Source organism: Paroedura picta, chromosome 3 (assembly GCF_049243985.1).
Source record: "Paroedura picta isolate Pp20150507F chromosome 3, Ppicta_v3.0, whole genome shotgun sequence".
Taxonomy (NCBI): Eukaryota; Metazoa; Chordata; class Lepidosauria; order Squamata; family Gekkonidae; genus Paroedura; species Paroedura picta.
This window is the reverse complement of record NC_135371.1, coordinates 7,730,461-7,745,570: the sequence shown is the minus strand read 5'-3', so window position 1 is coordinate 7,745,570 and position 15,110 is coordinate 7,730,461. Positions and strand designations below refer to the sequence as shown.

Here is a 15,110-nt window from a genome sequence, read left to right as displayed (position 1 = left end):
ACTGTGTTTGTAAGTCCCTCCCACCCCATCCCAGTACTTTGTTGTTGTTGTTGTTAGTTGCGAAGTCGTGTCCGACCCATCGCGACCCCATGGACAATGATCCTCCAGGCCTTCCTGTCCTCTACCATTCCCCGGAGTCCATTTAAGCTCACATCGACTGCTTCAGTGACTCCATCCAGCCACCTCATTCTCTGTCGTCCCCTTCTTCTTTTGCCCTCAGTCGCTCCCAGCATTAGGCTCTTCTCCAGGGAGTCCTTCCTTCTCATGAGGTGGCCCTGTACTTACCTGCGGGTATTTTATCAAGTCTGAGCTAACAAGGAATCTTTTCCCACACTTGAAAGATCGATGTGGCTTCTCTCCTGTGCGGAGACGTTGACTAAAGTAAGAGCAAGAGATTGTGCTTTCTCTCTATTCCAAACATTCAAAGAGTTTCCCTCCAGTGTTCTTTCTCCTGTGCTTCTGAGGTTCTCTTTTATGACAAAAGCGCTTGTCACATTCTGAGTGTTTACGAAGCCTCCCTCTTGTGTGAAGGTCTCTGCGTACCACAAGGCAGAAAAGTCAACTGAAGTTCATACTTCACACAGAGGTACCGTTTTCAGCAATTTAATTTAAATGGGTGACATAAAAATGCCCGGAGGGCTTGATCCTGATAATATCAGCCTTAGAAAAAAATTCATTATTGTAACTAGTGACACAAATATGAGCTGGGCGGGAGTTACTTTTGAGTAAAAGTGCAGAGATAACAACTACATCGCCTGAAGGGCAGGCTGTACTGTATGGCTTGAAATTATATTCATGAATTTGCTGTTTGCAGCGTGCGTGTAAAATTTTGTTACTATATTACACCACTGGGCATGGGTTTTCTTTACATTTTTTTCACATAAAATAATAAGTCTGCATGTGAAAAAAGATCAAGGAGGACAGAGATCAGTTCCCCAGGAGAAAATGGCAACCTCAGAGACCGAATTCAGTGGTATACCACTGAGGGAGATTTTGGGTGAAATCCCTCCCCATGCCCCCCCTCCAGAGGCTCTCTGTCTTGTGCCTGGAAAAATGTGAAACACACACATATGAATGGCAAAGATCCTCTGAACATGCACAGAGTACCTTTTCAAAATCTAATCCCCGAGGAAGCACAAATCGGCTCTCGACCGCCTTCCTCTGTCCGATCTAGATGCCGCGAAAAAGACAAGAAGGATGAAGTCTGCACACAAAGGACAATGCACTTTAATTGTGCTTTTGCAGCTGGATTTTCCAGTGCAGAACAGGGTAATCTACTTCTAAAGTGCACGGAAAGTGCATTAGCCAGTGTGTGTGGAATGGGTCAAGGAATGCCTTTGGGTAAAACACTCCGAGCGCACACACTTCCCACGGCCATTTCTGCCACGCTCCACAAGGGCCGTCGGGCCGGCACGAGGAAAGCCAGTTAGCTTCTGAACATGTGCAGAGCGTCTTTGCCCGCTGGACCCCCCTGAGCTGCAGGGCTGCAGGCGTTCCGGAGAAAGTTTCCAGCCGATTGGAAACTCTGGCAAACTTCTCGCTTTGCAAGCCAGCCCCTTCTTCTCCCTCGCCCTTTTCCATTGCTCGGGCAAACAAGCAAACAAAAGTGGGGAGACCCCCTCATAACTAACAGCCCCCCCCCTTTGCCTGTCATTTGAGAGGGTTAAAGTGACAGAGCAGCGACTCCTAGAAGTGGCCGGAAATGTGAGTGGAGGTGAGTTTCCTTTTCCTGTCTTTGCTTCTTGCCTGGGGTGGGAGGGAACCTCGCCAGTGGCTGGAGAAGAGAGATAGAGATAGATAGATATATTAATGAAAATACAAATCCCGTCCCGGCGGGCTGCCGAAGAAACCCCGGGCATCTGCAGGCTTGCGGCTTTGCAATCGGGAGGAGGCGAGGTAAGAGGCGCCAGGGGGGGGGGGGAGATCTATAGGGAAGGGGGCGACAGCCCTGCACTGGGGCAGAGGGAGAAGCAATGCCTCCCCCCTCCGCAGCCCGCCCCGTGCCAGCTGTCCCTGTTCATTCCCTGCAAGCCGGGAGCGAAGATCTGCCCCGGGAGAAGCCCAGAGGCAAAGGGACAAAGGGGAGCGAGGCCGGGGAGCGAGGAGAGCGACCCGCAACCCCGGGGGCAGCTCCCAAAAAGTCCCTGCTGCGTCTCCCTGGCATCCTGACTTCAGAGGAGGCTGGTGTGGCTCGGGAAACTGGCGCGCCTTCGACAAACTTGACTTCGGCGCGAGGCTGGGAGGAAGAGCTCTTGGGATGCAGACAAGAGTGGCTTTTCTTTCTGTCCCTCGCTTGACTTCTTTTTGTGACGCTCCCCCCACTCCGGACCACCCACCGCCCCCCTTGCAGGTCACTCCTTGCCGGCTTCTGATGTCCCGTCCCGGTTTAGCGCCTCCCTGCCGGGGCGTCCCTTTCCTGCCGCAGGTCCGGTGCGATCCTTCGGCTGGCGGCACTTCCCCGTGCCGTCCTGATTTGTCAGCCCCGGGGATGGGGAAAAAAGAGCATTTCCTAAGGGAGTGCGCGGGAAAGGCATTTCCCCCACTGGTGAAGGTTTGCCATTGCAAAGCGCCTCTGGTTTCTTAGCCTGAGGTTGGCAGGCGCGCCTTTGTTCCTGGAACACCTGCATTCCTCATTTCTTTCTGTGAAATGTTTGCCTGCCTTTCTCTGTTTGCATGAATCCCTCTGGGATTCCTTAGTCGGAGGCAGTAGGTAGGGATGCCAGCCTCCAGGTGGGACCTGGGGGTCCCCTGGAATTACAACTCACCTCTAGCCTAGAGAGATCAGTTCCCCTGGAGATGAGAGATGCTTTGGAGCAGGGGTAGTCAACCTGTGGTCCTCCAGATGTCCGTGGACTACAATTCCCATGAGCCCCTGCCAGCAAACGCTGGCAGGGGCTCATGGGAATTGTAGTCCACGAACATCTGGAGGACCACAGGTTGACTACCCCTGCTTTGGAGGGTGGACTTCTGTCCAGACTTTTTGTGTCCTGACTTTCACAGGCAGACTTGTGGCCGTTTTACAGTGTATGCAGGTAGCTGTGCAGCTGTTTTCAGGAATTTAGCTTAACTGGGTGACATGAAAACGCCAGGAGGTCTTGATCCTGATAATATCAGCCTTAAATAAATTGCAATCTTGTCACTAGTGACACAAATATGAGCTGGGTGGGACTTGAGTAAAAATGCAGAGATAACAGCTACATAGCCTGAAGGGCGGCAGGCTGTACTGTATAGCGTGAGATCATATCCTTGTCGTTGCTGTTTGAAGCGTGTGTGTGATTTTAAGCTATTGTGTTCCACCACTGGGCATTTGGGAAGAAGAAAAGTTGGTTCTTATATGCTGCTTTTCTCCACCCGAAGGAGGCTCAAAGCGGCTTACAATCGCCTTCCCCTTCCTCTCTCCACAACAGACACCCTGTGAGGTGGGTGAGGCTGAGAGAGCCCTGATATTCCTGCTTGGTCAGAACAGCTTTATCAGTGCTGTGGGGAGCCCAAGGTCACCCAGCTGGCTGCACGTGGAGGAGGAGCAGGGAATCAAACCTGGCTCACTCCTGACCACTCCAACAAGCAGGCTCCGCCCATCCCCCAAATCAAAGCTGAGCAAAGCAAGAAGGCACCTTTTAACTAAAACAGAAGCAGCAAACCTAAAATACAACCATAAACACATCCTTTGAATGTCTTTCTGAATTAAAAAAAAATTTCTAGCACTCTTTGGAGGGCCTGAAAGGATCATGTGAGTCCCAACTCCAGGAAAAATGACTCAGTTCTTAGGGATTTCCTACACAGTATAAAGACATTATTTTTCTCTCTGAAATATTCTGTTTTCTTAGGTACCGAGGAGTTCAAGAACATCCCCACCTCTTCCCCAAGACTATTTGGAGAGTGTCATCCGAGTAGCCACAGCGTCCCCAGAACTATGGCACAACCCCGGATCTTTCTCCCACATTGGCAGTAGGAGACTGCCAGACAAGGGTCTCATTTCACCAAAAAGCCACTTTGAAAAGAAAGTGGTGGTAGGGGGGGTAAGGCTATAACTCGCCCCCCCCCCCAGAAATACAGGCTGCTGGCAGGTCTCCTTACAGTTGCAACTCTGCCCCTCCCTGGTTGTTTGCTTCTCAGTTGACCCTTGGAAGGGCGGCCTCAGGCCTCAGGGGGCCAGATTTGGCCCGAGGACCTCCCGAATCTGACTTCTCTTGCCGAAAACAAATGGCCACCGGGAGAGGGGAAACGGCTGCCCTTCACCACCAATTTCAAGGCGCCCCCGAGGCAGGGATGCAGCCGCCAATGAAAACGGAGGAACAGGACTCCGCGGCTCATGATCTCAGGGGAGGCAGAGTCCCCCGCTTCCTTCAGGCGGGGTCCATGAGGGACTTTTTAGCAGGTGACTCTCCTCAGCAGGTAAAACAGGAGCCAGAGGAAGGGCCTCCTCAGCAGTGGGACACCCAGAGGCCGGAGATCCCCAAAACAGCGTCGTATCCTCAGGCGGGGTGGAGAAACCCTCCGATGCAGAAACCCTCCTCGTGGGACTCGAACTCGTTTCCGAGCGCCTACGAGGGTGCGTCTAACACGAGCCAGTGGCCGGCCGGAGGGTGGGTCCCGCAAACCATGCCCAGCCGAGAAGCCCCTCCGGTCTACGGTGGCCAGGTTCAGCGAGAGAGGAGGAGCTACGGCGGCGTGAAGGAAGAGGCCCGCGATGAGGACGCCGTCGGCATGGAGGCGCGGCGCCAGCGGTTCAGGCGCCACCTCTACCAGGAGGCCGAGGGGCCCCGCGAGATTTGCCGGCAGCTCCAGGAGCTCTGCCACCAGTGGCTGAAACCAGAGAGGCGGACCAAGCAGCAGATTCTGGAGCTGCTGATCCTGGAGCAGTTCCTGACCATCCTGCCTCAGGAAATCCAGAACTGGGTCCGGGAACACGGCCCTGACACCTGCGCCCAGGCGGTGGCCTTGTCAGAAGATTTCCTCATGAGGCAGCAGGAAGCCCGGAGGAAAGAACAGCAGGTAGAGAACCTAGTTAAAGGGGTGGATTCCGTCCCTCTTCAGTTGTTCTGTGGCTTCTTTGTTCTAATGATCAATTTCATGCAGATCTTAGGGGAGCCAGCGTGGCCTAGTGGAGAGAGGGTTGGACTAAGGTCTTGGGAGATCTGGGTTCGAATCCCCATTTGTGCCACAAAGAAGAAAAAAAATTGGTTTTTCCACCCCTTTTATACCCCATGGTTTTAATACCCCATTCCATACCCCATTGAGACCCAAAGGAGTCTCAAAGTGGCTTCCAGCATTGGAGAAATGTTGGGTGGAGACAGATGGGGCCAGCAACTAGTGTCTTTGAATTATTTCTTTTCGCAACTGGGAAAGTGTCTGCCATTAATTACTAACGTGGACAGTTTTATTTCTCCAATGTTTTGCTGCCTGCTGGAATCGTTTGGTACAAAAGAAAAGAGGGTGATAAATGAAGTCAAGGCAAGTCTGCCTGTCAGAAGCAGGATTCTGGGTTAGATGATGGGGCTTTGGAGTAGGGCTCAGTAGTAGAGTGTCTGCTTGGTCACGGGTTCAATCCCCGGTATCTCCAATTAAAGGATCTCACCAGAATTCTCTCTACTTGTGATTCTGGATAGCAGCTGCCAGAGAGAGTATCCAAAAATGGGCTAGGCTGTCCAACTTCCAGGTTATCTAGGGCCATGGCTCAGTGGGCAGATTCTTGCTTTGCATGCAGGAGGTCCCTGGTTCTATCTCCAGCATCTCCAATTGAAAAGATCAAGCAATAAGTGATGTGAATGTTCCTGAGGATCTGCTGCCATTCTGACCTTGATGGAGCAAGAGTAAGGTGTAAGGTAGGCCTCATGTGTCCGTTGACCTTTGGTGTGGGTTCTTCTTACTGAAGTTGCACAGTCCCATCAGAAGGCACGTTGAGGTTCTCTGGATGTGGCCAATCCTGTTTTCTTTTTGCCGTTTTCAGGCGATGTGGACTTTTGAGGAGGTGGTCATGAACACTCCCATGGGCCAGCAGGTCCAGTACCCCTCCGTGGCCCAGCAGGTCCACTACCCCACGGTGACACTGCCAGTCCAGTATCCAGCCATGACACAGCAGACGCAATACCCTGCCATTGCGCAGCAGGCCCCCAACCCCATCTTGTCCGACCGACTGCCATTGGATGCTGGGAGGACGCTCATCTGCAGAGAACCAATCCCCGAAGGTGGGCGGAGTCTACGACCTTACGGTAAGCTGCTATTGGGTGATTTGAATGTTCCGAGGGCAGGGCAGGGCGGAAGCTATGGTCCGGAATGCAGTGGCAGGGCTCCTTGCGAGAACATCTTGGAAGGCCCACAGCCAGCCAGCCATGTGTCATGACCCTGTGATGCACTCCCAATGAGACATTGGCAACAACCCTGGGCTGTCTTTAATAGAAAATCCATAAGGAAGCTTATTCTGTCTGGGAAAGCAAGAAACTGGCAAACAATCACAACAGGCAATCATGGCTTAAGACAGGTTACGATTGTAGAGTCGGGATATATAGAGGTTCTGGCCCTAGCCACCCCCCCCCCTTCACTAAGGCATTTTTCGTGCCAAAATACGTTTCCATGGAAAAGCCCTTTCATCGGCTAAAGTGAAAGCAACTGCGAATTTGACACCTGCATTGCTGAATGCTCCTCAGGGCCGTTGGACTCCTGTTCAGACACTAAGAGCCCAGGGTGGGGGGAGAATAAACAGACACAGCATAGAAAAAAAATACAGAGAAACCTCTCGGAGGAAGGGGTCCCCTGGCTGATGGCAATAAGGCAGCATGACAAACAACACTGGCTTCCAATTGAATTCTGGATCCGGGTCAAGGTATTAATATTAACCTTCAAGGCCATCGATGGTTTGGGCCCAGCATATCTGAGAGACCACCCTGTCCGGTGGAACAAACGTTTGGAAGAGTTTGCCCTGCCCGCCTTGTTGGAGCTGACCCATTCCTGTAGGCCCTGCAAAATAGAGCTCTTCTGCCAGGTGTTTGGTTGGGACCAATGAGCTCTAGCAATACCATTTGGGTCCCCCTCTATATGAATAACCCCCCCCCCCCAAATCTGAATCCTGAACTTAAAGTTCACAACTTACAATCGAGTGCTTCTTTAGCAGCACTGAGTATTTGTAAAAGCCAGCAACTGGTTGGTTTGTTTTAATTGGTTTTGATAGTTTTAATTATTATGTTGAAAATGAGATGGTTGGTTTGCATGGTTTTTAAGAGTTTATTGTATGGTTTTTATACCGAAGCATTTTGGAAACCACACTGGGCCTGCTCTGCCAAGAGAGAAGGTTAAGAAATTGCTAATGGAATCAACGAATGAATGAATGAATGAATGAATGAATGAATGAATGAATGAATGAGACTAGAGAAAGGGCATAGGGTGTCCATCTACCTGTAGCTTTAGAGAGTGAGCCATGGCAGCCGTTGCAGCTGTATTTACGGGACACAGGTCTGCCCTGCAAGGATCATTTCCTGGCTACAGTTCTTATCAGGCTCACAACAACCCGCCTTGGGGCCCGCAAGAAATTGCTAATTGAATGAACGAATGAATGAATGAATGAACAAATGAACGAACAAATGAACGAATTAATGAGCTAGTAAACCTGTGTCTGGGCTGTACCACTATAGACTGGGGAAAGGGCATAGGTCCAGCTACCTGGAACCTGAGCATATCTATACTCTTTTGGCCCTTTCCTGTCCCCACTTCCCTCCGTCTCCCCTCGCAGGCCCCATCCAAGAGTTCCGGAGGCCCCTGACCAACGCCGAGCGGATGCGGAACCGGAGAATGCGGAACCGGAAGCAGCGCCTGGAGACCAGCATGCAGCTTGTCGAGTCGGCCTCGCGGGCCCCCTCGATGCTGTTGGACGCCATGCGGGGGCTGCACAGACAGGACCTGAAGGCCTTCGACCGGGCCCAGCAAGAGGAGCGGCAGCACCGGGTGCAGGAGCGGCAGCAGGACAGGGTCACCGCCCGGCTGATGGTCACGGCAATTGAGCGCTCCCACAGCGACCTGGGGGAGTTTTTGGGGAGGCAAACGGTCACCATGGCGGCCATCGCGGCTGTATTTACGGGCCAGAGGTCTGCCCCGCAAGGATCGTTTCCTGGCTACGCTTCTTATCAGGGGCACAACAACCCGCCTTGGGGGCCCCCTGAGCCAGGATCCGGAACCACCCTACCACCTGGTCATGGGCCTGGTGTATCTTCGGAGCCCGTTGCTGGTCCGGTCATTCCCTGCCCGGTGCCGCCCCTGACTGTCCCCGGTGGCATTTGCGACCCGGTCCCTGCAGTGCCTCCTCCGGATGGACCAAGGGAAGATTCTACTCCAAACTCGCCCACGCCCTCAACCTCTGACTCCGCCTCGCGTCCCCTCAGCACGAGGCCGCACCGAGGGGTGAAAAGGAAGACGTGGGAATGACAAGGGTAGCCACGCCCTCCGGCCGAACGGTTTTGTTCAGCGTTTTCGACGTCGGCTTCTCCGCAAACAGGGTCGCCAGCATCCCTCTCCCCTTGTCGTTTTCATCCGGACCGTTCATATATCTATGCAAAATGGGTGTACACAAAAGCCCCCCGTCGACAGCCAGCGTCAACTGTAGGTTTGGGAGCCTGTGGGTTTCCTGGGGTGGGGGGAGGAGAGAGCTTTGGGCTGGGATACGCCGGTTCCGGCCCATGGATCCATTGGTCCCAGCTTCCCACTTGTAGAACGGGATGGCCCAGCCTACCTCACTGGGTAGTCGTGAAAGCAAAGATCATATAGCACTTTGCAAATGTAAATTATTTGTCAAACGCCTGTTCGATTTCTCATACCTTTCAAGGCATCTGAAAGGGGACCAGCGTCTACATTGAGCTGTGTCAGCTCCAGGACACCAGTGAAACGCCGTGGATTGCTGCTGCTAGTTTTAAAAACAATTTACGAAACGTCGTACAGTCTTTCCTGGGTTTGCTCTTGGAGCAGGCTTGTTGAGGTGTGCGTGTGTGTTTGTGTGTGTGTGTGTGTAGATCGCTCTCATACCCATTTTGCAGATGGGGAACTGAGGCTGAAGTTCAGGTGCGTTTTTAATGAACAGGCATCTCCCGCTCTGTGGATTAAATACTTTTGCTCTGGCATAAGCGCCACAAAAGTTTACGCTGGAATAGACGCCGGCTCGCCTTTGGGGTGCTGCAGACTTGTTCTTGCTGCAACCACCCAAAGTGATGCTACCTGCCTGGGGGTGTTGTATTCTCAGTTTTTAAAATAATAGTATTGCAGGTGTTCAGTTGGGAACCCGGCTGCACAGGAGGGATGGGAACGAACAGGCTTGCGGACCGAAATCCAGCCCGAACTTGGGCCAGTTTGGGGCTCGGAAAGCCATGTTCAGGGAAGACGCACTCCCCGAACGTTTGCCGATCTTTAGGTTGTTCAGTCTCTCTCTGCCAGCTCAGCTGTCATCGCCCATTTAGGCACGGAGCCTGAGACAGCTGTGCCAGCTCCTCATCTGTACCCATTGCATATTCTTCAATAGTGGAGGAACGGCTTCCTTTCCAGTGAGAGGAGCTCCAAGCTCCGTTTTTTATCTGGTTCACACGTGTTTGAGAATGGTTTCTACCGCTTGTGTCCCCTGTGCTTGCGGGAGAGGGGAACCGCATTATTTGAATGGCCCCCCAGAGTTAAAAACACAAATAGAAATCAAGCAGCAACAGTTGGATGCTTTCTTGCTGATCTGCTAGCTTTCTGTTGGCAGGGAAGTGTGGGGAAGGACATGCAGAGCAGAGCAGAGATCTGCTTCCTGCTGTTGGAAGTGGTGCCATCCATTTTACTCCTTCCTTTCCATCTCTTCCTCCTGCATGTGTGAGCCAGGCCTCCAGCTTTATGCAGGCCTGTGGGTGAGGCGGAGGGAAGACAGCTTGTAACTCTGACACCTGACATACACCTTTCAATCCTGCCTCGAAATGCAAGGAAGAAGCACATCTGTGGATCCTCCTGAGGTTTAAACCAGGAAATCGTGTCTGGTGCTGAGGGAAGGGATGAGGAAACCAGCGGATCGAGGAAGAGAACCTGTGGCCGCCTCATTTCCACCAACTGTTTTACAAGGCACCATGGACTCGTTTTCTGGGTCTCTTCCCCCTTTCGTTTAGGCCTAGATGAAGAAGAAGAAGAAGAAGAAGAGTTGGTTCTTATATGCCGCTTTTCCCTACCCAAAGGAGGCTCAAAGCGGCTTACATTCACCTTCCCATTCCTCTCCCTGAGATCTCACTGAGGGCTCAGCCTTGCATCTGTCAGTCAGTTCTAGTCTGCAGGTGGCTATGATGGGGGTGAACATTCCTTTGTGTACAAAGGTAAAGAATCCCTGTACTTAGAAATCTAGCAAGTCAGGGTGTGGGGAGGAAGGTTGTAGCACAGGTGGGTTAGGCCGAATCCTTTCTCCTTAGCATGACAGGTTTGTACGTACAAAGAGATCTGTTTTGCACAGAGCTCAGTTAAGTGGGCCAGCTCTTCCCGTATTTAAAAAACTTAATTTCATGCTCTGTTGTCCCCTCCTGCGTTGTGACTAAGGGACGTGATGATCCTTCAGACGTATGTTTTATTACCTCAGTGAGAACTACAGCCTGGTCAGCTTCCTCAGGCATTGCTTCTGGGAGAGACGTGTGTATGTGTGAGTGTGTGTGTATAGAACTGAAGATTAAGTGTAATAAAATGCATGTGTCCCCAATGCTACTGTCCACCTGATCCCAGAAATTGCCCATAATGAAATGAAATGTTCATTTCAGTAGACAAGGGGTGATCCATGGCCTGTTGCCGTGGGAACAGGAATCCCCTTCTGCCCTCAGAGTGAACGGAGACGAGGGGCAGGTCGAGAAATTATTTAGGCACGCAGAACATACACAGCTGAGCCGGATTGGAGCACTCTGAGGGAATTGCATATTTGCTCATCCCTTCAAAACAAAACCTCCCTGCACATAGAAAACTAGCACTTCAAGGATTCCCCCCCACCCCTCTAAATGGTTCCCCATGGACAGAATTTTTTTACATGGGGAAATACTTAAACCTGCACTTTCCTCGGTCTGCAGTCTGAAATGGTAGAATCCGGGAAGGACTATACCAGGGGTAGTCAAACTGCGGCCCTCCAGATGTCCATGGACTACAATTCCCAGAAGCCCCTGGGCTTCTGGGAATTGTAGTCCATGGACATCTGGAGGGCTGCAGTTTGACTACCCCTGGACTATACCAACTGCTACTTCTGTATGTTTTGAATTCATGGTCATGGTGAGACTTGCTTCCAGGCCACCCAAATTCACATAAGGTTGCCAACTTGTTTGAATAACCCCTGCCCCTGCGCTTTGCACATCAGCTTGTGCTACAGGCATTGGCTGCTGATCATGTTTACCTCCAGCCATTTACAGTTTCACTTGCCAAGTTCTGTGGATCAATTTACTGTTAAGGGCGCAGGAGCAGTAGAGCCCTGTGGTTTTGGGTCAGTTGGCACCCATAGGTTGAAGTTCAGCTCTGTTTGCTGGCTCGCATTGGCCGCCCCTTTGAAACTTGTTGAAGATGTGACCCCAACCCTTCTTTCCTCAGAAGCAGCAGACTGGAGACAATCAATTTTTAGAAACTTTTCAGGCTGGCATTTGGGGGTCAGATTCCGAAAGGCTGCCTCAACCCATGGGTTCACTTTTACGGTTTTAAGAAGTGCTGATTTTTAAATGAACGCCGTACAGGCCTGCAAAATGTATTTATTTTGTAAACGTGTTTTGAGCTTTCAAGTATCGGGAAAGGAAGAAGGATATGGTTATTGTGGGGTTTGGAGAACCTCGGGAGAGGGGAGACGGGGGTGGGAGAAGTCCTGCTTGTTGAAGAGGCAGGAAATGTTGGTGGTTTTCCCATTTTTCATGTGCGCCTTGGACAGTGTCCCTCTTCATGTCAAGAAGCAAAATGGAGGAGAGGAAAAACGGGCCGGAGCTGCCACTTTTCACAATGGCAGAACAGGCTAGTACAAATCTGGTGTGTGCCTTGGCAACTTTATAAACGAAAATGTGGCTTAGAGCCACTAATTCTCTTCTGTACTAAGCAAGGAAGGTCCCTTGGTTCCCGGCGCCTCCAGAACCTTACAAGAAGTTTGGCACAGTGGAAGACATTTCCCGAGAGACTGTCTGGGACCGTCAATACCAGTTTCCTACTCATTCCACGTGTAGCTGCAAAGGAGATGTTCAGGGTGTACTCGCTGCCTCAGAGTCATAGCAAAATGTGCGGTAGCAATATTTTCATGAATAATAATCGTACCTCAGACCTGCTTTTCACTGAGGGAGTAAACCTCTCTGTGGAAGTTGTATGATTGCAGCTTCAGGGTTTGAATAAATATGTTACTGTAGAAATAACTTCATGGGGAAAGGTAGGGGAAAAGGCCCAGCTAGGAATTTCCCTGATGTGCTGGTTTTCTGGATATGGGGATTTTGGCTTCCCCTTATGTTTCATGAAGTGAGCCCACATCTGCAGTCTGCAATGACCTATCCAGTCAGGGGTTGAATACCTCAGCAAGAGCAGGGATTTTGTATAGATGGGACAAGTCTGGCTTAACAAGCTTGTGCCGTTCTCTGCTCTGGAATGTGCCCCAGAATCCTTTGCAACGCATACACAGGTTTTGTGGTGATCTCTCAGGGGTTTCCTCAACAGACTTGTCAAAGTGGAAGCAGTGACGGCGGGGTTGGAGAACCAACTCCTTAAACTCTCCCTGTACTTCTCCATACAAGTAGGGCAAAATCCCCCTTTTTTTTTTTTGAAGTGACATCGTATCTGCACCAAGTCTCCTCCAATGCGATCCTCTTGCCTTTTTTTGAGAGGGGGGGGGAATCATTATTACAGTTTTATAATGTCCTAAGATACCAAGTTGTTTAACTGGCTTTTTAAATTATGTTTTCTCTCCTATGAATTCCCTCCCCCCTCCCTTAAATTTGGATACTCAATAAACTTTGTAATTCTTTGAGTCTTGATCACCCTTCCCCTTGTGTCCATCTTTCCTCCAACCTGATATGTGCCTTTTCAAAAAGATGCAGCCTACCAACATGGCCTGGCTGATTTTCACAAAGAAAAAGAACATATAAATGCGATTCTTATTTGAAGTCTGCCCATGAAGAGTATTGTGAGGGTATTGTGAGTATTGTGTGGTTAGCTGGACCAAAAAAAAGGGAAGGGAGGGGAGGGGAGGGGAGGGGAGGGGAGGGAGGGAGGGAGGGAGGGAGGGAGGGAGGAAGGAAGGAAAGAAAGAAAGAAAGAAAGAAAGAAAGAAAGAAAGAAAGAAAGAAAGAAAGAAAGAAAGAAAGAAAGAAAGAAAGAAAGAAAGAAAGAAAGAAAGAAAACACCTACATGCAGGAAAATGGTTACCCAAAAATCTAGCAGAAATCCTCTAGGTGAACCTTTTTTGGTTTCGGAAATCAGAATGCTGCATTAAAAAAAAGTGGGGGGTCATTCTGCAATAGTTTCTTGCTTTATTTCAAAACAATGAAACTGTCTCCCTGGCTGCCCCCCCCCAAGGGGGCCGCCATTTTGCCATGGTATCAAAGATGAGTTGACATACCAGAAATATCTCAGCTACACTCCAATTACTTGGCTCCTTCCCCATGTCCATTGCAGGGCTTAACTGCCTCCTGGCATCCAGCCATTTCATCTTTCCTCACGTCCACTCTCATCCCTTCACAGATGGGGGGGGCTGCGGGCTGCTTTCTCAGCCTGACTTCTCCCAGCCTTGCAAGTTCCTACCGTGGCCGCTGCACCTGGTCTCCAGGGGGAAGGTGGCTTGCCCGGATCAGGAAACAAAAGTTTCTTCAGGGCCTGGAATGTTGCTCTCCGGATTGCCAGGAAGTTTGGTCTTCTCTAGTCGGCAGCAGCTCCAACCCAGGCTGCCTCTGCTCCTTTATAGCTGCAGCCAACTAACCCCCCCAAGTCCCTTGTTTTTCTGCTCCCGAGAAAGCTTCTCTCAAGGAGGCTGTTGCCCCCCAAGAAGGCCTTTGCTGTTTGCTCCTCCAGGTCTGGCTGTCTTTTTTCTATTCTGTAACTGAGCTGGGTTTTCTTCAGGGCTGTGTCCCTGTTCTCCCCCTTCTGACTCAGGGGAGGTGGCTCCAAGACTTGTGGCTCAGTGGCAGAGCATCTGCTTGGCATGCCGAAGGTCTCAGGTTCAATCCCCAGCGTCTCCAGTTAAAAGGACCAGGGAGGAGGTGGCATGAATGACCAGCTGTCAGTATGAGTTGCCCATACAGACCTTAATGGACCAGTGGTCTGATTTGGTATAAGGTGGCTTCATGTGCAGAAAGCAGCCATAGTTTTCAGGCAGGTTTTCATGAGATAAGATGGTCCGATTGGTTATGCTGCTCCTAATCTCTCTCTAGTATCCTGCTGTCTCCGTAACCAAGTTTTGAGTCCGGTGACACTTTTACAACAAAAAAAGTTTTGTTTAAGGTATAAGATTTCTTGTGAACACACACTATCTCAGATATGGTGTAAAGGTAAAGGTAAAGGTATCCCCTTGTGCAAGCACCGAGTCATGTCTGGCCCTTGGGGTGACGCCCTCCAGCGTTTTCATGGCAGACTCAATACGGGGTGGTTTGCCAGTGCCTTCCCCAGTCATGACCGTTTACCCCCCAGCAAGCTGGGTACTCATTTTACCGACCTCGGAAGGATGGAAGGCTGAGTCAACCTTGAGCCGGCTGCTGGGATCGAACTCCCAACCTCATGGGCAAAGCTTTCAGGCGGCTGCCTTACCACTCTGCGCCACAAGAGGCTCTTGCTTGATATGGTGTGCATGCACACAAAAGATTATATATTTAATAATAATAATAATAATAATAATAATAATAATAATAATAATAATAATAATAATAATAAGTGTGTAATTGGGCTCAAACTTTGTTCTGCTTCTTCAGTCCAAAAAGTATTAAAATTAGAATACAAATATTTATTATTTAGTGCACATTAAGATTAAAAACAGCTATGGTCTATGGGAAAGAGCCTCTTGTGGCGCAGAGTGGTAAGGCAGCAGACATGCAGTCTGAAAGCTCTGCCCATGAGGCTGGGAGTTCAATCCCAGCAGCCGGCTCAAGGTTGACTTGAGTCTGCCATGAAAACACCGGAGGGCGTCACCCCAA

At 50.6% G+C, this 15,110-nt stretch overlaps 1 protein-coding gene across 2 annotated transcripts; it reads left to right on the top strand.

Moving 5' to 3' along the window:
* Positions 1-1,742: 1,742 nt before the first annotated feature.
* LOC143834280 (uncharacterized) lies at positions 1,743-12,962 on the top strand. 2 transcript variants are annotated; one of them, XR_013229759.1, is made up of 5 exons: positions 1,743-1,896; positions 3,828-4,995; positions 5,951-6,212; positions 7,727-11,037; positions 11,174-12,962. XR_013229759.1 is itself a non-coding variant. In XM_077330960.1 (4 exons), exons 2-4 carry the CDS (start codon positions 4,204-4,206, stop codon positions 8,413-8,415), a joined length of 1,743 nt encoding a protein of 580 aa, XP_077187075.1. In that variant the 5' UTR covers positions 1,743-1,896; positions 3,828-4,203; the 3' UTR covers positions 8,416-11,078. The 2 variants fall into 2 exon arrangements, 1 of the variants encoding a protein (XP_077187075.1); XM_077330960.1 differs by lacking the exon at positions 11,174-12,962 and having other exon boundaries at positions 7,727-11,078.
* The last annotated feature ends 2,148 nt before the right edge of the window (positions 12,963-15,110 follow it).

What these genes read in the sequence shown, in the direction of transcription:
- LOC143834280 (XM_077330960.1), top strand. Translation starts at nt 4,204, where the DNA reads ATGGCCACCGGGAGAGGGGAAACGGCTGCCCTTCACCACCAATTTCAA. An exon ending in CCCGGAGGAAAGAACAGCAG is followed by an intron (nt 4,996 to 5,950) that starts GTAGAGAACCTA and finishes TGCCGTTTTCAG; the next exon opens with GCGATGTGGACTTTTGAGGA. An exon ending in GCGGAGTCTACGACCTTACG is followed by an intron (nt 6,213 to 7,726) that starts GTAAGCTGCTAT and finishes CTCCCCTCGCAG; the next exon opens with GCCCCATCCAAGAGTTCCGG.